Genomic DNA, 22,450 nt, shown 5'->3' with positions numbered 1-22,450 from the left:
TCAGTGCTGAATATTATACTTTGTTAGCCTAAATGTGTGATTTACTGTACTTCAGTGAATCACTTTAAAATGATGGCTTGATTTGTAACATGCAATACTACAACCTAGTTTGTTTCAAACTGTTCACTACTGAAGGATTTCCTTGAGGCAGCAGTCCAGTTGCACAAGCAAACCACATGAACAAATGTCCTTCAATTCCAATTAATTGTTAGCTTTCCTTTGTACTGTCTCTTTATTACCAATTGGCTGGTGAGCCTTTCCTGATAGGGCTGCTTTTGTCCCAGGCATTTATACAAACTGGGGGAAGATCTTGAGAACAGCCTTGCAGAGAAGGACTTCGGAGTCCTGGTGGACGAGAAGCTGGACATGAGCCAGCAGTGTGCACTTGCAGCCCAGAGACCAACTGTGTTCTGGGCTGCATTAAAAAGGGGTGGCCAGCAGAGAGAGGGAGGTGATTGTCCTCCTCTACTCGGCTCTTGTGAGGCCCCATCTGCAGTGCTGCATCCAGGCCTGGGGCCCCCAGTACAGGAAGGACGTGGAGCCCTTGGAGCAGGTAAGGAGGAGGGGCACTAAGATGATCAGAAGGCTGGAGCATCTCTCCTATGAGGAAAGGTTGAGGGAACTGGGATTGTTTAGCTTGGAGAAGAGAAGGCTCCAGGGAGACCTCATTGTGGCCTTCCAGTGCTTGAAGGGAGCATATAAACAGGAGGGGGGATGGCTGTTTAGGTGGATAATGTTAAGACAAGGGTGAATGGTTTTAAACTGTGACAGGGACATTTAGGTTGGATATTAGGAAGAAGTTCTTCGCACAGAGGGTGGTGACTGGAACAGGTTGTCCATGGAGGTTGTGGATGCCCCATCCCTGGAGGCATTCAAGGCCAGGCTGAATGTGGCTCTGGGCAGCCTGGTCTCATGGTCAGTGACCCTGCACATAGCAGGGGGGTTGAAACCAGATGAACATTGTGGTCCTTTTCAACCCAGTCCATTCTATGATTCTATGATTATTTCCATTTTTTTAGCATTCTGCTGTCTTTTTAGACAATATAGGTATTTTATGTCCATTTCAGGAAGGTTGGGTGACATAGTAGCAATAAAGGAGTGTAGAAAGCATCCCTTCTCAAGAAGGCACTATTAACTATTATAATATTTGTTTGTTTGTTTCCTAGCCTAAAAGAATTCCTACCTAAAGAATATACCAAACAAAGAGGGGCTGAAAAAAGAATATTTCAGGTAATTGTGAGACTGAAAAACTGACTGGTTTTTGTCCTGATCCTTTTTCCCTCAGTGATGACTAGTCAGTATACTTTGTTGAAGGAGATAGAGAAAATATTTAATATTAAGAAGACCTTTTTCTCGGTTGCATTGAAATTGAAGGATGTATTTTTGTACTAAAGCAGAAGCACATTTAGGTAAACTATTTTCACTACTTCTGTACAGTCTTTCATGCACTTACTGTTTAGTTATGAGCTTCGAGTAATATGGAGTTTTCCAGCTAATACTTTAATTCAGTGATGTACCTGGAAATCACATATTTGTAAAAGACTTAAAGCAGTTGAGTCTCCAGTATACTAATACTGTTGGAATTGTTCTCAAACTTGAGTGCTATAGATGCCCTAAATGTCTGTGCTGATTGAAATATGAATTTGGCAGTGTAATCTAATTTGAAAATTCTGAGGTCAGCAGCTGAAATCAAGTCATACAGTTTCTGCAAAGATGTACCAGTGGCCTGCAGTCTTGAAAGAGAAGTAGAACAGCAGCAGGAGGTCAGATACTTTCCTATGTTTGTAACACTTCTAATGTAGGAATTCTGTAGCTTCAAGTAAATCTTGAGACTGGAGTTTGTAATACTGTGCTTGTAAATGAAGGTGCATAACATTTTTCTGTATACTTTTAGCTGGTGATGGTGACATTGTAGTTTAAGCAAAGAAGTTTCATTCATGTCTGAGTGTGGGACTGATAGCAAATTACTTGCCCAGGTCTGAGTAGTTTCAAGAATGATGTACTTCAGTGTATGGATATTAATCAGTAAGGACTCTGACTCTGGTCAAGCTGCAACATTAAGTCAGAGTAACTAAGCTGTCTCTTTGGAAAACATAAACCATTCTCCTGAGTTATAAAATTTTTGACTTTGGCAGATGACTTTCTCTAAGTCATTTACAATGTCTGTGCTCCATGTTCATCAGGGATCCTAACCATGTTCTATGCTGAATTTGAGAGATCTGATTAGTCTGCATTCTTGGGATGCAAGAAGATTTCAAGAGTTTCAATTGCTCCTCTCAGTGCTTCTCTGTGGAGTTTTAAGGTGGGAACTTAAGCTGAAGTAGGGAAATGTTTCCCACGTTGCTGGTGCTCCCCCTGCTGCCATCAATCAGCACGAAGGAGGTGGCAACCAGCAGTTTGGAAGATGATGATGATTGTGAAGGGAGATGGAGTGTTCCAGGGAAACCCACAAACAGTACTTGAATGGTGGCAAGTCAAGACAGGATTTTCAGCAGAACTGATTTGGAATAGGAGGGCAGATGTTGGTAGGAGGTTTGAATGGGGTACTATTGGTAATTGTCATTTTTTGCAGGTAAGAAAATGTAATGAGTAAATTGTTTAAATACTTAATAGAGATGGAGTTATAAGATACCTAGATGAACGGTTCAGGTTGAACTGTTTTGAAAAAAAAAACGTTTCTCACCTGTAGAATTCTTTTCAGTTTGTGATGTAATTGTGGATAAATTGTGGATAAATTGTGGCAAAGGAAAAGGAAAAAACAAAAGCCAACAGGAAACCCATTCAAGAGATGAGAAGTTAGAAGGCATGAGTATCACGAAACTATGAATCAGAGGTTTAGAGCACAAAGCACCAGTAGTCTGTTCCCAGAATAAATTGTGGATGCTAGGAGTTTTAAATGAGTTTTAAATGATCTATAGTATAATTAAGGAGACATTGACAGTATGAAACCTAGTGGTGTCAAATAGCAGCAATACTCATAATTTAAACTGTTTCAGAAGTAGTTTAAATCTGCTTCATTAAGGCACAGATAGAATAGGTGACGGTCATAGTTATTGTATACTTTGATATCAGAAATTACTGGATGCAGTCATTCTTACATTTCTACCCACTATTGTTTCAATTTGTTTTTACCCATATTGTTTTAATTTGAACAATTATTAACTAAGCATAAAAAACATGTTGCCTTTTATCAGTTTAAGTTTGTTAAATGAATGTTATTTCTAAGGGGTACTGAATTCTCGTTGCAGGAACATAAAAACTGTGGTGAGATGACTGAAATAGAAGCCAAAGTGAAGTATGTGAAGCTAGCTCGTTCCCTGCGGACCTACGGAGTGTCCTTTTTTCTTGTTAAGGTTGGTTTCTTGTTAGCTCTTGCGGACTGTATTATGTGCTTGGTTATATATTACCTCAGTTTCTCCACTAAACAAAGGTTGAAGGTTTCTAAACGTTCTTTCTGTAAGCAACATTTGGGAGAAAAAAATAAAAAGCTTAAATGACCATATAAGAGAGGATCATTTCAGTTTCATACTTGTACTGAATTCCAGAAAGAAACTTTAGTCTTGATTTTACTTCTTTAAATGGACATTTCTCCTTTTATCTTTTGGCTAGAAAGTACTTCAATCATAGAAGTCTTCACACATACACACACACGCACACACACAAAACCCTCAAAAGCTGCTTCTATTTAATGGTAATATGAATTGCATGCTGAAACCTGCATCTGATGAAGAACTTCATGAGTTGCATGACTAATTTTTCTTAGTCTTTACAATAAGGTGGACTGTGGTCTAAAGATGATGAAACAAATTGGTACCAAGATTCTGATGCTTTACTGTTAAAGTTGGACTGAAGCACTCATGTCCAGTAACTCCTGACATATATAGGAAAGAAGGCTAAACACAGGAAAAAGTTCTCACTCTTAGGTTGCCTCAGTTGCAGTTATGAATCATTGTATCAATACCTTGCCTTTTCCTAAAGTACTTAGTCACCTCTAAGTTCTGTGGAAGGAGATAGGTGAAAATAGAAAGAAAAAACAAGCAGAGGATTATAATATTCATGGAGTATCCTTTGAAATAATTACTTTTTCTTTTTGCTTCCTTTAAGGAAAAATATCTTGTTAGTTAATTTTAGTGAAGAAAGCAGTCTCAGCTCTTTAGAGGAGCCGTTGAGCTAACAACCTGGCTGTGAAATGTCTTTTCAACCCTATCCAAAGCTGTGTTCATTTTCAGTATCATAGGCCAGTGTCTATTGTACGGAGCGTAGTTACCTCATTAGGCATCTTAGAGTACTTGCTGTTTATTATGAATCATCAAATTACTATTTTATTATAGATTTTGTAGCAAGTTGTTATTTGTGGTCCATATTCTGTGACCTTAAAAAACTGAAGAGGTGGAATGCCCAATAAATTAAGACAGAGAAACTTGTAGATGCTGATTAATTCTGGCCCCTTACCTGTCATGCTGGCATGAGTTAGGATGCTCTTGTGGATTGAAAATAACTAAAATTTTAAATCCAGAATGTGCAACAAATTATGGCTGATCTTGTTTTGTTTACAGCCCAAATAAATCTCATTCACCCTTCCTGTTTTTTTTTTTTACCCTCAGATATTTTATAGAGAAGTGGAGAGGCTGAGAGCAAAAATTGATGGTAATTCAGCTTCTCAGTCTTCCAGTTTCCCATTCAGCTTCTCTAATATGGTTTTACTTGTGAAGGCTTCTTTCTAGAAAGGCTGCTGTCATGTTTTTTTTCCCAGTGACTTCCAAAGATTTCCTCCCTAAAATGCTTCTATTTACTAGAAGACAGAAAATGGAGTGTATTCTGATCTGCTTGGTAAAAATGAAGTAAAGACAAGAACTTGTTGATGTTAATGCATTGCTTGAAATATCACTTCCTGTGGCTGGAAAAACAGAGCTTGGTAGCTCAAATTTTTTTCATCTGCACGCTTCTCTTTTTCAGTGTATTCATCATAATTTTTTCTTTCCTTTCTTCTCTGGCATGCTGCATTTTAATGAAAACAATCTTTTGCACCCTGGTTTAGGAAAAAATGAAAGGTAAAAACAAGCTGGTTCCTCGTTTGCTGGGTGTCACGAAAGACTCAGTGATGCGTGTGGATGAGAAGACCAAAGAAGTGTTGCAGGAATGGCCACTGACAACTGTGAAACGCTGGGCTGCCTCACCTAAAAGCTTTACTCTGGTAATCTTTCTGTGCATCTTCAAAAAGAAGAAGGATCTATGTGGTATAGAGAAAGGAAGATAGACTTGCAGTCTCAACAATTTATTTAACATAATTTTTTATATCTGGAATTCTCTAGAATTAAGTAGAGCCACAGAGTCCTATAGTTGGCCCATCTTGGAGTCTAGGGTCAGTTCGTATTCTGATGTTGTTACATGGATCAGTTTCCCAAAAAGCACTCTTTAAATCTGTTCTGTGCCTAACAACAGTACTGTTATGAGAAATAATGCTAACCCCTGCTTAACCTTAACCTTATGGTGATTACCATTAAAAATGCAGTTTGTGGCTTTTAGGGTATGAACAGAAATTATAAAGAACTGTCATGGATATGATATCTGCTCTTAATTGGTCCATAGGAATCCACTGCAAGAAGAAAATCTTGGATATGAAAATGTTGTTTAATGTGGTAGAGAAAGAGGTAGTAGCTAGAAGTTGGCATTCACTTGAAAAATATGAATCTAATTTCCGTTGGCATGGGTGATATACTTAGGATACAGTTCTCGGGTTTCCTCTTCCAATCACTGACTAAGACTGACAAAGTCAGACTAAATATCTATTGCTCTTGTGCCATTTGGATTTGAGAATCTTATTTTAAGTACTAATAAAAAACATCCTTCTCTCCTCCTTACTTCTATATATAGTCTTGGAGTATTTCATCTATTGTTAGGTATAATCAAGTGTCTATACAAGCCATTTTAAAACTGGAATTATCTCACATTCGGTACTGTTTATTTATTTATCCTCCATTTTCAAAGAGTTAATTTTTTTCTTTTTTTTTTCCCAGGATTTTGGTGAATATCAGGAAAGCTATTACTCAGTACAGACCACTGAAGGGGAGCAGATCTCTCAGTTAATTGCGGGTTATATTGATATCATCCTGAAGAAGGTATAAAATTAGGATGATGTCTAGGAAAAATGCTGTAAAATCACTGTATAGCAGTGCCAAAGCTTGAATGAGTGCAAACTGCAGTTTTTCTCAGTCAGGAGTTAGTACTATCCAGTGTTCTGGCATTATTTACTTTTACATTTAAGTAAATAAAGATAAGCTATTTCAGTTCATTGTATGTGGTTGTTTCTGGAAGATATCAAGATTGTTAACTATAGTGGTAATATGGGTCAGAGTCAGTACAACACACCTGGGCTTGCGTTCAGCTTCATATGGGAGGTGAACTTCTGTCTGTGAGTGTGTATCCAGGGAACTGTTTTTAAAAAAGTCTCCTTTTAAGCTAGCTCTTTCACGCTATGGACCAAAGCAATGAATTAAGTTGGAAGAAATGATCAGCATTTAAAACTATGTTAAAGACTGTGTAATAATTGTCTTGTCTGTTGCATATATTGCATCAAAGCCAAGCAAATATTTTGGCAAAAATGAGTAAATAAGTCATTTTTTGACATACTGCGTATCAAATACTGTGGTCAGCAAAGCAAAGATAAAAATTTCCTTTCTGCAGAGTGAGGGAGGAAATTGGTGTTTGTGAAGAATGCCTTGAAATTATTTTTGTGAAGTGTGCCTGGTAAGAGAGGAGAGGCTGATATGAACCCCCAGAATTAATATTCACAAGTAAATAATGTTGTGCTCTGGAATATTTCAGTTAGCACTGTTTACTCCATGCAAAATTTTTACTTGATGCAGTTTGGCTGAACCTTAATAATTTGCTCTAGCAGATTTTTAATAGACAAGGAACGGCAGAAAACTAGGTAGCTTAGGGGAATTTGTTGCCCTTGTTCACGCGATGTGGGATGTAACATCAAGTGTTGAGAAATCAGAGTTTGAGAAGGGTTGTTGGAATCCAAAATGTGTTTTCTTTGGGGTTGTCAATCTCAGACTTAATATGTTAAATAAGCAGCAAGCTTCTACAGACGGTTTAATACTCAATTCTCATTCTCTTAAACTTCACATGTGGCTTTGCTCTGTAATTTCAAACAAAAGCAGTCTGATAGAACAGATGTGCATGTCTCTACTCATTTCCAGTCTTTGATTTCTTCTTTACGGTCTGCTGACAAAGCCAATTTAAAAATGGATAAAGTTTGAAAAGATTAAGTAGTAAATACCTATGATGCTTCATGGTGCATATGAGAAGCATGCAGTTTCCAGTTGTTGAGCCAACTTGCCTCATTGATGCATGTCATGAAGTATGGTTCATCTCTCAGATGCATAATGTTAATGATTCTTGGTGTCTTTAGGGCTATTTCAGCTCATATATTTTGATGTGGCTTGGTAATATTTTTTCCTCCTGAAGTGTTGCTCCTTTAAAAAAAATAAATTGCACAAACTCTTGTACTGCAGTTTTAGTGATAAGTTGTTTTTCACGAGTTGACAAGGAATCCTAAACCTGAGTAGCTTTTACTTGGTTTTTAATCCAGTTGGTTTTTTTTATTTTATTTCTTGCTAATCTGGAAGCAAGATATCATCTTAACTAGAAGTAGGCTGTTTCATGCATAAACTCAAACTTAAACAGTAAGGACTTTTGAGAAGAAAGTTTGAGTGTGCATAGATGTGGAAATGCATGAAGAGTTCTTAGATGTATTTAAGAATCCTAAAGCTTCTAAATCAGGGAGTGTTTCCCTCTTGCCTTCTGAATGTTTGGAGTGCAAGTCATTTAACAAGTTAGAAAGAAAGCTGTGTATTTGCACTCGGTCACCAGTGGAAATGGACTGTTTTTTACAAGGCTATGCTTTTATAACTTTTTATAGTTTCCTGTTTGTTTTCTAGAGGCTTAGACTCATTTAATGCTTTTGTGTAATTTTACCTCCTTTTTGACATTATAAAATTAAAACAACAAACAAACAAAACCCAGCCCTTCCTCAAAGTCAGATGTTGAGATTGTCCAGGTATATGAAGTAACTGTGGTAAAAGAACTTGGTTAAATACACCTTTCCTATGGTTGTGTGTTTCCTAGTGGTAGGCAGCACCATATAATGACCTTTCAGGATTCTTAAGGTAGTTTGTAGCTGAGTTCTGGTTGGCTGATCCTGAGTCAAAAGATGACACGGCTTTTTCTCTTTGTACACTTAATCTTCCAGGACTTAAAACTTGGTCTGTTAGATGCTGAAGAACAATTTAACCTCTTCCAAGGTTGAGGCTATATTGTCACATTCTTTCAAAAATGAGCAATCCTAACAACCGTAGTTTTCAGCACTGGACAAGACTGCAATTTATTTGACTAGATTTCTGATAAATGGCAAGAAAATACTGGAGAAATAGCAATCAAGAAGCTACTTATATTGTTTAACTTTGTGGGTGTTTTTTTTTCCTTCTAGAAACAAAGTAAAGATAGATTTGGTCTTGAAGGTGATGAGGAATCAACCATGTTGGAAGAATCTGTTTCACCGAAGAAGTGAGTGTATACAACAGGAGTAAATATTTATGCTACATCCATTAGCAATGGCAACTTTTTTCATCACTCAAAATATAGCATAGTTATTACACTTCAGAAATTGTTTACTACAGAGTAGTTCAACAGAAGTGAGCACTACATCCAGGCAGACTTCTAGTTTCATGGTACGATTGTGTAGGGTAGGTTTTTCTGTAGTAAAAATGCTTGTTAAGGCAACAAGCAGTAGTACCAATTTATGGTAAGTTGATCTTGAACAATGAAGCTCAGAATATAAGTCATAGAATCATAGAATGGCTTGGTTTGAAAGGGACCTCAAGGATCAACCACCTGCCACAGGTGGGGTTGCCACCCTCTAAATCAAGCACTAGATCAGGTTGCCCAGGGCCCCATCCAACTGGCCTTGAGTACCTCCAGTTATGGGGCATCCATGGCTTCTCTGGGCAGCCTGTGCCAGTACTTTACTCTCTCAGTGAAAAATTTCCCCCGATATCTAATGTAAATCTCCCCTTGTTTAATTTAAAACCACTGCCCCTTGTCCTGTCACTGTCTACCTGTGTAAAAAGATGACTTCCTTCCTGTTTAAAAGTTCTCTAAGTTTTGGAAGGCTGCATTGAGGTCTCCTTGGAGCCTTCTCTTCCCTAAGCTAAACAAGCCCAGCTCCCTCAGCCTGTCTTCATAGGAGGGGTGCTCCTGCCCTCTGAGCATCTCTGTGGCCCTTCTCTGGACCCTCTCCAACTACCCTGCATCTTTCTTGTGCTGGGGGCCCCAGACCTGGACTCCAGATGGGGCCTCGTGAGGGTGGAGTAATAATCTGGACATCCAGATTATTGGCAAGTACCGTGTACATATGTGTGTAAAGAAGGAAGTTGTGCTAGTTTTTATCCTAAATGTAGAGGTTGCTCACAAAAGCCATCTCCAAAGCATTTGTGCTTCTTTTGATCAGTCTCTGACACAGTTAAAACAGAACAGTCTGTTATGCTATAAACCTTGTTCTGATTCTGCCTGTGAAACATCTTAGGTAAAGCTTTTGTTCCATATACACCAAAACTGTGCATTACCTTCTTTCCTTGCTGCTTGCTCATTAGTGCTATTAATATTTGATCTACTGAAAGCTACAGATGTATTTTTTTTCAAAAGTACTAGAAAATGGTTGGAAGAAAAGACTGAAATTTTTTAGCTTGTCCAAATGATGTGAAATGCAGTTTAAAATCCTAAAGGAAGAACATCTGGCAGGACTTACAGGAGATGACTAATTCCTTATTGCAATTTTCTATTATATTTATTTATTTTCTTATCCATCTAGCTGTCGGTTTATTTATTCACTCATTCATTTTCTTTTAGGTCTACCATCTTACAGCAACAGTTCAACCGAACAGGGAAGGTAGAGCATGGCTCTGTAGCACTACCAGCTGTTATGCGTTCAGGGTCCAGTGGCCCAGAAACTTTCAATGTTGGCATCATGCCTTCTCCTCAGCAGCAGGTCACAATTGGTCAGATGCACCGAGGACATATGCCCCCTCTTGTGAGCAATCTTCTTGTTCTGTATCTGCATTTGAAACTTGTTGGTTTTGCAAGTAGCTAGAAACAGGATGTTATCCATGTTGCTAAGAGCAGGGGGGTGGTGTAGAGTGTGATGTACTGGCTGTCTTACTGAGTATGTATTTTGAGCAACCCTGAAGTATTTAGATACATTTTGAATGACTTCTTCATTTGTCTTAAAACTAGCTTTTCCAGCCTTTTCTTTACTTCCCAGTAGTTAATATAGTATTCAGGAGCTTTAAAAAAGCATTTTAAAGACTGTCAAAAGTAAACAGTTTCAGGAAAAAACACTCACATGCAGCTTGTCAGTGGTCTACCAATTTAAAATTTTCTAGGAGGCTTAAAGTTGATGCTGAGTTTTCTCATTTAAATTAAGAATACCAAAAAGCTTAAGTAGGCTATAGAGTATATACTCAATACTTAAGCTCATGATTTACTACTAGAAGGGTAGTATGTGTAGCTGTTTGACCTTGGTGGCTACAAGTTTAACGTTTTATAAATATGTGCAGAGTATAAAATGGTTTAGGCAGGATCAGGACTGTGAGAGGAATTTCAGTGAACTTTACTTCCTCCACTGAATGAGGGAGATCTTAGCTTAGTATAGTTGTCACTCTCTGTCTTTTAATGGCTAAGTAACACCTGCTTGAAGTGTCCTCTGGAACATGGCATAGCTATTTCCTTGTTCTGCCTTTCAGACTTCAGCTCAACAGGCCTTGATGGGGACTATTAATACCAGCATGCATGCTGTTCAACAAGCTCAAGCTGACCTCAGTGAGGTTGATAACCTGCCACCTCTAGGGCAGGACATGGTGAGTTTTTCTAGTCTCCATAGAAATAGATGTTAATGTTTGGGGTGTTTACAGACCAGTTTAGTAATTGTCCCTGGAGATAAAATGATATCTCTAAAGCTTTTAAATTTTTTGTGCTATAAGGAATAAATGTACACTGCTCCAATTCACTTTCAGTCTTCTGAGATTGGTTGTAGCAGCCATCCTTGCATAACTTTTGTGGTTCTGTTTGTTTCATGTGCATATATACAAATAAAGGCAAACTATTAACAATACTTGTGATGAGTGCGACCATCTCCTAGACCTTGAAAAATATGACCAAATGAAAAAGAATAATATATGATTCTGTAACGTTTGATCCAGGCTAACTCAGGAGGTCAGATCAAGAAACTGCAATACATAGGAGACTGTCAGTAAAGAGTCATAATCTTTCATGGATACACTGTTTATGGTGTTCACCTTAAAAGTGGAGCCGTTGAGTTGATGGGAATTCTGTAGCTAGAGATTTAGTAATAGAAAGTGTTTACTTCCATTTTTCTCCTTAGAGGCTTGGTATCTGTTTCACTTTTAAAGATTTGTGAAGGAATGGGAGATTAACACAGGATTTCATGTTGCAGCCTGTTACTGCACTCCTTCATTCTTGTTTTTTGTTTTTGCTCTTCAGGCATCAAGAGTATGGGTTCAGAACAAGGTTGATGAATCAAAACATGAAATACACTCTCAGGTTGATGCTATCACTGCAGGAACTGCATCTGTTGTTAACCTTACAGCAGGTAAATTTCAAAGGGAAGGACTTGCTTGCAGTATCCTAATTATGTATCATTCCAATTCAAGTATTATAGGGACTGACTGTGAGGGAGCTTGTGAGAAGTTTTCTTCAAAATAGTCCAATACCTGTGTGCATTGACATGCAAAACAAGCTATCCCTACCAGTACAATTTTCTGATTTTTGTTTTGTCATCATTAATGCTGAGAGTACTGCACTGATGAAAATAAAGTGCAGCTTGCTTATTCAGCAGAGCACTCTCTGCAGTGTTACTATAAAAGAGCGCTACTTGTTTAACACTTGCTAGAGATTGTAGATATTTCTTGACAATATTTTTGCTTTGGCAGATTACAGATTGAAGTTGCTGAGTGATTTAAAGGGGTTAATACTAGGATATTTTCAGTTCTTTGAAGGTTGAAATTGAAAAGATAGCTGAAACCATGGACTTTTCAGCAAATAACGTTGGATGAACACTAATTCTATTTAAGAGACGTATAAAGATTGGAAAAATGATAGCAGACCTTAGTTTTTAAATGACACTGGAATTATTTAGTAGGCACTGTTTGGCCATCTTTACATCTGTCTGCTGTCTCTCACCAGATCATAGCATGGGGTGGCTGTCTCACTTTCTTTTTTAACCACTGAAGCATTCTTCTCATGAAAAATATTTGCTCTACAGGTGACCCTGTTGACACTGACTACACTGCTGTGGGATGTGCAATTACAACCATCTCTTCCAACCTCACTGAGATGTCTAAAGGTGTGAAACTGCTTGCTGCTCTCATGGATGATGAAGTTGGAAGTGGAGAGGACCTCCTGAAAGCTGCTCGAACATTGGCCATTGCTGTCTCAGACTTACTGAAGGCTGTTCAGCCTACTTCAGGAGAGGTGAGGATGGTGGTTGAAACTGGATTTCTCATCCAGTGCCTGGAACTCCCCTTCTTCTTCATAGACCTTGGTGCCTGCAGGGTCACGTCTCTACATTTTCTCACTCCTCTCTTCCAGTGTTGTTGTGCAGCACTTCCTCTGATCTATTTCTTTATTATGTTTGTCATCTTTGACAAATAAAATGAGAAGTTAACATCTGTGGTAGTTTTCCAGAAATGAAAGTAGTACTAACCTGGATGGGATATCTGGATCAGTTTGTTGTGAGTTCAAATCTGAAGCTAGTTCGCTTTTAGTCTCTTCAGGTATTTGTTCTGAAGAAATGTGAGATCTGCTGTTTAAGACCAGTTGGCATATTGACTGTCCATCCTTATTTTTCTGTGGAGTTATTACAGTAGTCACTATTCAAAATCTTCCAAGTTCATCTTGCATTCTGCAGATGAAACTCCCAAAATAAACTAGCTGTGTAGAGGGAAAAATGAAGATTTTTCCAAAGAATTATTGATATAATTTTTCTTAGTTATGCTGATTGCATGCTAATGCAGATATTCCTTGAGGAAATCCAAGGTTTTAAGTGAGGCTCATTTTCTTTCAAATAACCCATTTCACCATTATTTTTCCAGCCTCGACAGACAGTTTTGACTGCAGCTGGAAGCATTGGGCAAGCCAGTGGAGAGCTACTGAGACAGATTGGAGAGAATGAAACAGATGAAAGGTTCCAGGTAAAGAGGGGATTGCTTTTTACCGTCAGAACTATGTAGCTTTATTATGAGGTGATTAGTATTATTGAATGTCAAAGGATAATGCCTTTTTAGCTTAATCACGTAGTTAGCAGTTTAAAATTGTTCTCCTTACGTGCATTGCTAGAAACTCTTCTATCCCCACTCAATACCAGCAACAGTTTTGGAGGATATTTTATGCAAAATAGAACTTACAGGCCATTTTAAACCCTTGATACACTAGTAAATCTGTCTGCAGGTTTCATCAGAGTTATCATTTGAATTGCTAGTTTTATATTGTATATTATATTGTATATTATATGTATTGCTACCCTCTGCTTTCTTTTTTGGGTAAATGAAAGAGTCGTAGAGGAGTGGTTTATGATGCCTTCATGTCTTAAAATGAAAATCTGTTTTTTTTTTCAGTTTCTGAAATTAAAATCCATTTCTGCTCCCAAATGAAAATTACACATAAATGTATCTGTAGTGTCTCTTCACTGCTCCATCCCACTTAAAAAAAAAAAAAAAAAGTATATGAAATGTAGCATTTTATATAGGAAAACAGGAAGAAATTTCCTGAACTGTTTCAGTGCAGTATTTGTGTTTTAATTTTTCATCTTCAAGAAACTAAACTATTATTATACAAGGGAAAAAATGTTCTGGGATTAAGACCTGTTACATGTATTTTTGATCAGCAATGATTTTGCTTTGTAAATAATGAAATAATTTGGTTGGAAATGGCATCTTCAAAAATGGAGTTCTGTTGTTAACCACAGTTAAGTACTCAAATTTAATATTAACTTCAAGTACTGTCTGTACTGTCCGTCTTTAGTTAGCAGTTTGCTCCTTCAGGTTTTCATCTTTTTACCACGTTTAGCATGTTTAATGCTAACTCCAGATGTTTCTGTCCTGATAGTGTAATCTCCAGAGATGAAGATGAACAGCTCCATGTCCCAAATTGTTACATGTTTTTTGTGGGCTCCTAGCCATTTTCAAGTTTGATGGTTCATACTATCTATCATCTACCATCATTACCATGCCCAGTAATTTGATGATGAAAATAAAGCAATGATTGTTTTGTCCAGTTTTCTAATAGCTACATTTGCTGCCTTTCTTGAAGTGATTATTTTGTTTTATTGAATAGAATTTTTTTTTGTTTACCTTGAGATGACTTTGTCTTACATTAGCAAAGCACATATTTATGTCTATAAGACTGAGTTTTCCCTTTATTTTTCTAGGATGTTCTGATGAGTTTGGCCAAAGCTGTTGCAAATGCTGCCGCTATGTTAGTGTTGAAGGCCAAGAATGTAGCACAGGTTGCTGAAGATACAGTCCTGCAGAACAGAGTGATTGCTGCTGCTACACAGTGTGCACTCTCTACTTCCCAGCTTGTGGCTTGTGCCAAGGTGAGGCTGGCAATGTTAATGATGTGGCAAAGCATCTGTCTGGGTGTATCCTTCTGTTCGTTCCTGGTAGTCTCAGGCAATATACTGTAGTAATATCAGAGTTGTAAACTTAGTTGGTATCAGACTTGCTGATAAATAAAGAGTGGCCCAGAGGATGTGAAGTGCTGCCATAATTGCCAAAGAAGGTTCCATAAATAATATAGCTCATCTGTTGAATTGATGTTAATGAGCAAAGGACAAACTTCACAAGTATTAGTATAAGAAATAAGACTTGTCTGGGGGGCTGTGCAAGTTTTCTGTTGAAGCCTAAAATTTCAATGAATTCACATAATCTAAAACTTAATCAAAATCAAGTTAGTGATGTTGATTTCAAATATATTTACTGTGCTTTGCAGTAGCTCAATTGTTTTAATAGAGCCATTGCTTTTGGCCAACAATTGCTTCCCATTAAAAATTAAAGCAATTCACAACTCTTATTTTAGAAACTGCTTGTGAAATCTGCAGGTTCTGCTTCTGTAGGATTGTGTTGGTAAATGGGTATTCAGCTGTTCTGAAACATCCAGGTGGCTCATAATAAAACTAATGGCCCATTTTAACTATTACATTTTCAATATTTTCACCTTGTTGCATTGGCTGTAAGAGCTTTTTAATGAATATGTATGAGTTTTCATTATCTGGACCTGGCATTGTTACTGCCTATAAATTTCTTCAGTACAGAATAAGATAGGCAGTGGCATACTCTTTTTCCTCAGAAGATATACACAATTTTGCCATTGCTAAAAGTTGTCTAGGTATGCCTGAATGAAATAAGGAGGATTGTTTCCAATAGATTACAGAATTTATTACCTGTCTTTGTAACTTCATGAGTAGAATGCTATTTGGCCTGTGCCAAGTATTCTCTTGTAACAAACAAACAAGAGGCTGGTATCAAAAGGCTTTACAAATCAATTCCAATTAAACTTCCATTTTCTTTGAAACTCCAGAGTACGGAATTGTGTCAAGCGTACATTTATTTTAGAGGAGTTCAGTGCTTGCCTCCCACCCAGAACCACTGTGTTGTGTTTGCTTAAGTCAGTAGCTGCTGAAGATGTGGAATGAAGTGGCGGCCTCCTTTCTTGACATCTAAATGAAAATGAAATCAATGACATCCAGGGCCTAGATTCCTAATTTAGATGTCTGAAACTACCTATTTAAATGCTAACTTCAGGGTTTTCTATCTAAGGAAAACAGTAATGTAATAGATGTTTTGTTTACTGGCAATTGGAAAATTTGCAAATAAGGTGTTTTTTGAATGCTTTGTCTCCCTTCCACATGCAGGTTGTGAGTCCTACCATCAGCTCTCCAGTATGCCAGGAACAGCTGATCGAGGCAGGAAAACTGGTGGACCGTTCAGTGGAGAACTGTGTGAGGGCCTGCCAGGCTGCCACAGATGACACTGAGTTACTGAAGCAGGTCAGTGCAGCTGCCAGCATTGTCAGCCAAGCCCTGAATGACCTCTTGCAGCATGTCCGCCAGTTTGCAAGCAGGGGAGAGCCTATTGGACGCTATGATCAGGCCACAGATACCATCATGTGTGTCACGGAGAGTATTTTCAGTTCAATGGGGGATGCTGGTAAGTCTCTCTCATGGATAGTAGTTTTCATGATTCAGTGATGTGCACATTTCAAATAGAGTACGGTACTTGTAGGTAGTTGTTCAACCCATGACATTACATCAGTGAAATGCACATAGCTCTGTGCTAGACAGAATGAATAGTCTTCAACAACAGTGAAAGTTGTGCTAACCAGCCACTTCAATACTCCACCTGTTTTCTTCTACTGCTTCACTTAATAAAATTGTGCAGCAAGTTCTCGTCTCTGAATAGGTAGACAGATATGTGAGTGCTTATTCTTACAATGTTTCTAAAATGTGCAGTACTAGAACCAACAGGCTTGAGATGCATAACATTTAAATGACCCAATATGACCTTCTAGTAAGGAAGTAAGAAATGAAATTGAAACTTCAATAGTTAAAAATGGGATGAATTATCAATAAGAAGGGACAGTGTTTGCTTGATATCTATACAACTCATTCAACATTTAAAACTGGCATCAATTTTAAAAAGCAGTTGTGGAATCTCTTGGGATTTTTATGGTTTTGGTCTGCTTTTTCTTTTGTGTTAGCTGAACACAAGGCTGGGAAATTAAGTACTTCACTGTCACAGTTTTACTTGTACTGCCAGTATGAACCAATCAAATCTTTCTTGTAAATTCAGATTATTTCACGTTTATTTCAAGGAACTCATTTCAGCTGTGCAACACTCTGATAGCGGAACTCGTGCAGGGAAGTAATTTGTGTTCTCAGAGTATTTTGGCCCTAGAAGAAGCTTCTTTGAGAAATCTGATTGATTAAGATTTTTAAAAGATGCATTGCTTACTAAACTGTTCTTAATCTTCCCATTGAAAGCTGACAGAATTTATTGTAATGTTCTGTAGCTATCCTAAGGGATTAATTAGTAGATATATGTGTGATTGAAGCGTGTTAAGTTTTATGTCGTTTATAAACCATTCAGCTTCTGTACAGAAGGATGCAATAAAGGATAATCTTGGTAATGTTTCCTTTCACAGTCAAGTATCTTGTTACGCTTGCTGTACTTGGATTTCAGTAAAAGCCATTCAAATTTCAGGTGGTGTTTCCAATTACTGTTAGCCTTACAATCATGATTTGGATGGTTTGGCTTGGGACTGCTATATCACTACCTAATCAGATTATTCCTTCAGTTTGATTTGCTGGCCTAATATTGTAGCAAAAAACATTTAAAGGGACTGTTAACTGCAGAAAATGTGGAATGGGAACTGAGTTTGGATAAAACACTGATTGCAAAAGTAGACACTGGGAAATACCCAGTAACAGCTACTACACTTTCATTTTCTACACTTAATGCTGTAGCCCTACACATCAGCTTTGCACCTGAAAAAAATATGGCTTTGGTTTTCTTTCTAATTTTTTTTTTTTTTTAAATTTGAAAAGAGTTGGACTTTTGACCAAAGCACCCCTTGTTGTTTTGGAAACACCTTATTTATGTTGAGTCCTTCCTGAAAGAGCTCTTAATCTAGTTTATGTTGTTAGACAGAAGATAATTTCCCAAAACAAATGTTCTAAAAGAATAGGCAAGAGGGGGTAATTTTTATTGGAGGAAAAAAATCTTGGCTGTAATTTGAGAGTATTATTGTTAATCTTCACTGTGCCAAGAGTCTGCCTGAGCTTGCCATACTCTATTTTGCTTTTTATCTAGTTATCTAATATAAATACTGCATTTCTTCTGCATGTCCCCTGTTTCCATCACATACATTGTCATCAAGACTTTGTGAAGCTCCTAAGTTGTGAACTATTTACCTATCCTTTTTGAAAAATCAAAAGAAAACTTCACCAAATGTTATGTTATGTTCATCTTGTTGACTTCTGAAACCGAAGCTCAAATACGAAGAGTAGGACAGTAAGAACATATTTGCATATCATAGGTGAAATGGTACGGCAGGCCAGGGTGCTGGCTCAAGCAACTTCAGATCTCGTCAATGCAATGAGGTCAGATGCTGAAGCAGAAATTGACATGGAAAACTCAAAGAAGCTCCTAGCAGCTGCAAAGCTCCTTGCAGATTCTACGGCCCGCATGGTTGAAGCTGCAAAGGTATGGGGAAATTGAAGCAATTGTCAGCTTAAAATGGTGTAGTTAGGCACAAAGAAGAGAAGGCATGTAGTATGTTATAATAGAAACTGGTTGGTTTTTTTTGTCTTGTAGGTGTTTTGTATTTAATGGTATCCAAAACTTTGTATAAATTATCTGCTTGGTAATTACCTGCTTCTAAAACTCTTCTTGTTCTGCTTTGCTGATCTGTGTGCAGGGTTGTCATGACCCAAGCTAGTTTGAGCTGTTACCACCAGCCATGGACACTGTGATGCAAAATCCTTTTCCAGTCTTCCAGCTCAAATAGAACAAGAAACCACAATAATCTCTGTCAACTGGTAGAAGCCATAACAGTGCTGCTTTGCCTCTGTTTCTTTCAGGAACAGTTTCCTCTGTCTAGGGAGTGTTGTATGTGTTGTATCCCGTGTGCAGCTCCCCAGCCCCTACTCCATGTCTGCTCTCACGAGACAGGCAAATATTTAGATTTCTCTGTCCTTTCTGTACTAGAAACTTATTTAAATCCACAAGGTGGGTTTGTTCATTGAGTTGAGTCCCAGATCCTGTACTCAGAAGGTGTTTACAAATCAGGGCTAGAATTCCTACGCCTCTAGAAGACCTATATGCCAGGGTACACTCATAGCTTGACTTTCCAGTACTTTCTCAGACTTCAGATGGACAAAACCTCCATCTTTTTTTTTTTTTCATTTTTTCATATAATGTATTTTACAGATCACAGAAGCATTCTTTTACATAACAACTTTTTCCCCAGACATCTGAAGTAGCACACGATGCAAGAAGTATACAAAGCAGATGTTCCACTTCCTTGAAGTACTAAAGTATCAGTAAACAACAGTAACAACATTTCATAACAAATTTTCTGCTTAGACTTGTTTTGTAGTTTAGTGCTCTTCTCATAGTCTAATATTCTAGTTTTGGATAAGGTAATATAAAGAAAATAAAGGCCAATGTAGCAGACTGTAACTAAAGGTTCTATATTCACCTCTTTAAGATGAGCTTAAGAGGCTGATGTATTTTGCTCTGAAATTTTGTGCAGGGAGCTGCAGCCAATCCTGAAAATGAAGATCAGCAGCAGCGTCTGCGAGAAGCAGCAGAGGGACTGCGGGTTGCTACAAATGCTGCTGCACAAAATGCCATCAAGAAGAAAATTGTCAACAGATTAGAGGTTGGAACCACATACTGTTGAATTTTCAGTTTATTTTGATAAACCTCTAGATAAGTGGAAGTAATTAGAAATACATCAGGAAAGGTACTAAGCACTGTAAGATCAGTTCTAGAATAGAAGGCTTGAAATTTAAAATGCTAGCATATGATGCCATAGTTGTCAGATGTGGAAAATTGAAGAGCTTTTATCACTGATGTAGTAAAAGTGGTGTAAGCATTTGATTCAGAAAATATTTCATGGTGGCTTAGCCATATAATCAGAGAAGTTTAGTTTTCAAACAGCTGAACTAAAACTCCTTCATTATTGTTTTAATTTATCTATATGATCTGTCATTTACACAGAATATCCTTTGGGGTGCTTATGAGTATATGTGCCAGAGTTTCATGTAAAGTTCCTTATGAAGTTATGTCAAAATGCACCGTATCTAAATAAAGTATTAAGTTACTGACAGAATCAAAAAAATAGAAACAAAACTGAGAAGATGCATAGTAACTGATGGCAGAGAGAAGGCAAAAAGGCACTGTAGATGAAATTTATCCATAGTTTGGTTTTTAGGCCAGGTTTTATCTTCCTGTTCTCAGCTGAAATGTAGAAAAGACAGATTAAAAAAAAATCTTTCATAATCTCTATTTAAAAATGTGGTTTTTCATAGTCTGAAAGTTCTTTATATACGACAGGATTAGACAAACAAGATCATCTAACTAAATAACAGTTTTTCATAAGGTATTTACGTTGCTTTGTATAGAATAAAAAATCAGGAGCATTTTAGGAAATAAATCATTTTTCAAATTTGCTAACTGAATTCAAGAAAACTTTATGGAAAAGGTGATTTTTGTAACACCCTGATAATACATAACACCTTACATAGGAATGAAGCATGTGATGGTGAGAATGAACTTACATACATGGTTTTATTTCGTGGGCCAGTTAAAGAAGTGTATTGCATAACATGTTGGAACATCTTGGATAAATTGTTGGAATTTTTAATTTTGCAAGAGGGGAAGGTCGATAACAAAAATTGCAGGCATTTGCAGAAGCCTTCTCAGTATTTTTAGAGTACTTCATACTCGGAATTACTCAGCCTAACTACTGTTTTTAACTGTTTCCTTTTGTCCTTAGATTGCAGCTAAACAAGCTGCAGCTGCTGCTACTCAGACTATTGCAGCTTCTCAGAATGCAGCTGTTTCAAATAAGAACACTGCAGCCCATCAGCAACTTGTGCAGAGCTGTAAGGTAAACCTGTCACAACCCAATGCCAAATGCCTGAAGTCAAGTGTGTTTTTATAGTTCCTAGCTAAAATTTAGAGTCCTTGTGTCAAGAAGCTGTTCTGTTTTAGTTTTATGCTACGTTTTATTGCTTACTTTCTAACCAACGCTAGACAAATGTTACTTTGCAGTTTTTAATGAAATTGCATTAAAAAAAAAATACAAGTTGAAAAGAGGACAGTAGAAGGCAAAATCATATTCTTCTTAAGAGCAATTATGCGGGGAATGAGAACCAAACCACAAAAGAAAGAAATAAGGTAGCTCAAGTATGTCTCAACATTGTGTTTCAGGAAGCTACTATTTTAGCATGAATAATTAAAAAGAAAGAAGCTGATTTGCTACATACATTACAATTTATTGTAAATTGATCCTGATTATGATTTATTAGATAGAGAAGGATACTTCGGTATGTTGAGGGGGGGAATTCAGTACTGCACCACCAAGGTAAGATTAATGTGAAGTGGACAGACAAGCAGTATGTGAGCATGAGTTTGGGCACTCCGGGAATAATGTTTTGACAACACACATTTCAGAATGCTACAGCTGTACTGTAATTAAGATTGTCAAGAAAAAGTAGGCTGAGGTGCTCAATTTTGTTTTTCTTAAAGCAAGACACTCATTTGAAAACCTACTAACATTTGTGCATGCAAACAAAGTCATTCTAAATGCTGTGTAAGCACATAACTTTTCAGAAGGATCTTGGTTTTCTTGTAGGATCTTTAAACTGAGTAACATAAACAAATATTTCTAAATAAGAGTGGAATGTTTCTGAGAAATCCTGTTATGTATTAATTCAGTTTCGTTGACTCCTAAGCAGATTTTGTGAAGGCATAAGGGTATTGTATCTGTGAATTTTACCAGTCATCCTTACTGGGGATGTGGAAATAGTTTGATTTATGCCAAGGGGTTTGTTCATATTGATAAGCTGAAAGTTTCTCCCTTTGTTTGTTACAGAATGTTGCAGACCACATTCCTCAGTTGGTGCAAGGTGTGAGAGGAAGTCAGGCTCAGGCAGAAGACCTCAGTGCACAGCTTGCTCTGATAAATTCCAGCCAGAACTTCCTTCAGGTGAAGTAAACCTCTGTAGTAGATTCCGTCAGAACAAATAGCGCTTCTTAGTTCTCTTTGTTTTTATTTGTGACAAAGAAGCAGTAAACAGATAAGAACAATGTAAGGAAGTTCATCACAGATGGGGAGCCATGGCTAGGGAGAGTTTAGTTTGTCAGGTCAGATAGCATGTTGAACCTGAGGAGAATGAAAACTGCCAAAGTTTCGAATATAAGTAAAAAGAAAACTGAATATACAGATAGGAAGCATTCATTTGAATGGCATTTGCGTTTTCAGAAAGAGTTTAATGAACAAGGTGGTGACAAGTCAGCATCTTTCTAAGCACAGGTCTGAATGGAACAGACGCTGTCGTAACCATTTGTAATGAAGCCAGAGTTGTGGTGCTGCAACAGCAATCTCCAAAATTCTTCAAAAATGACAGAGAGACAGGGAATATTACCATAGGTTTTAGGTATTAGCCTGCAGATGTAGCAGATCTTGATTTCTGCTCAAAGCATGCATTTTGAGTCTGTTTCTTATAAAATGAAAAAGAAGAGATAAAGGATGTTGATAACACTATTGGGTATGTTGTTGACAGTACAGGAAACAAACTTGA

At 37.5% G+C, this 22,450-nt stretch overlaps 1 protein-coding gene across 2 annotated transcripts in view; it reads left to right on the top strand.

The window, feature by feature from the left end:
* The window catches only part of TLN2 (talin 2), a 143,958-nt gene that overhangs the window by 62,332 nt on the left and 59,176 nt on the right, over positions 1–22,450 (top strand). For both annotated transcript variants that reach the window (XM_031616420.2, XM_031616419.2), the window contains exons 9-24: positions 1,167–1,230; positions 3,249–3,353; positions 5,039–5,194; positions 6,018–6,119; positions 8,495–8,571; positions 9,913–10,093; positions 10,806–10,919; positions 11,563–11,671; positions 12,344–12,552; positions 13,173–13,271; positions 14,507–14,674; positions 15,992–16,286; positions 18,175–18,341; positions 19,393–19,521; positions 20,641–20,754; positions 21,742–21,855. In XM_031616420.2, the coding sequence (XP_031472280.1) occupies positions 1,167–1,230; positions 3,249–3,353; positions 5,039–5,194; positions 6,018–6,119; positions 8,495–8,571; positions 9,913–10,093; positions 10,806–10,919; positions 11,563–11,671; positions 12,344–12,552; positions 13,173–13,271; positions 14,507–14,674; positions 15,992–16,286; positions 18,175–18,341; positions 19,393–19,521; positions 20,641–20,754; positions 21,742–21,855 (2,203 nt within the window). The remainder of the gene's footprint in view (positions 1–1,166; positions 1,231–3,248; positions 3,354–5,038; positions 5,195–6,017; positions 6,120–8,494; positions 8,572–9,912; positions 10,094–10,805; positions 10,920–11,562; positions 11,672–12,343; positions 12,553–13,172; positions 13,272–14,506; positions 14,675–15,991; positions 16,287–18,174; positions 18,342–19,392; positions 19,522–20,640; positions 20,755–21,741; positions 21,856–22,450) is intronic.

Source organism: Phasianus colchicus, chromosome 12, assembly GCF_987193195.1.
Source record: "Phasianus colchicus chromosome 12, bPhaCol1.hap1.1, whole genome shotgun sequence".
In the NCBI taxonomy this organism is placed as follows: Eukaryota; Metazoa; Chordata; class Aves; order Galliformes; family Phasianidae; genus Phasianus; species Phasianus colchicus.
The sequence above is the reverse complement of the archived record's forward strand: the minus strand, read 5'-3'. Positions and strand labels throughout refer to the sequence as shown.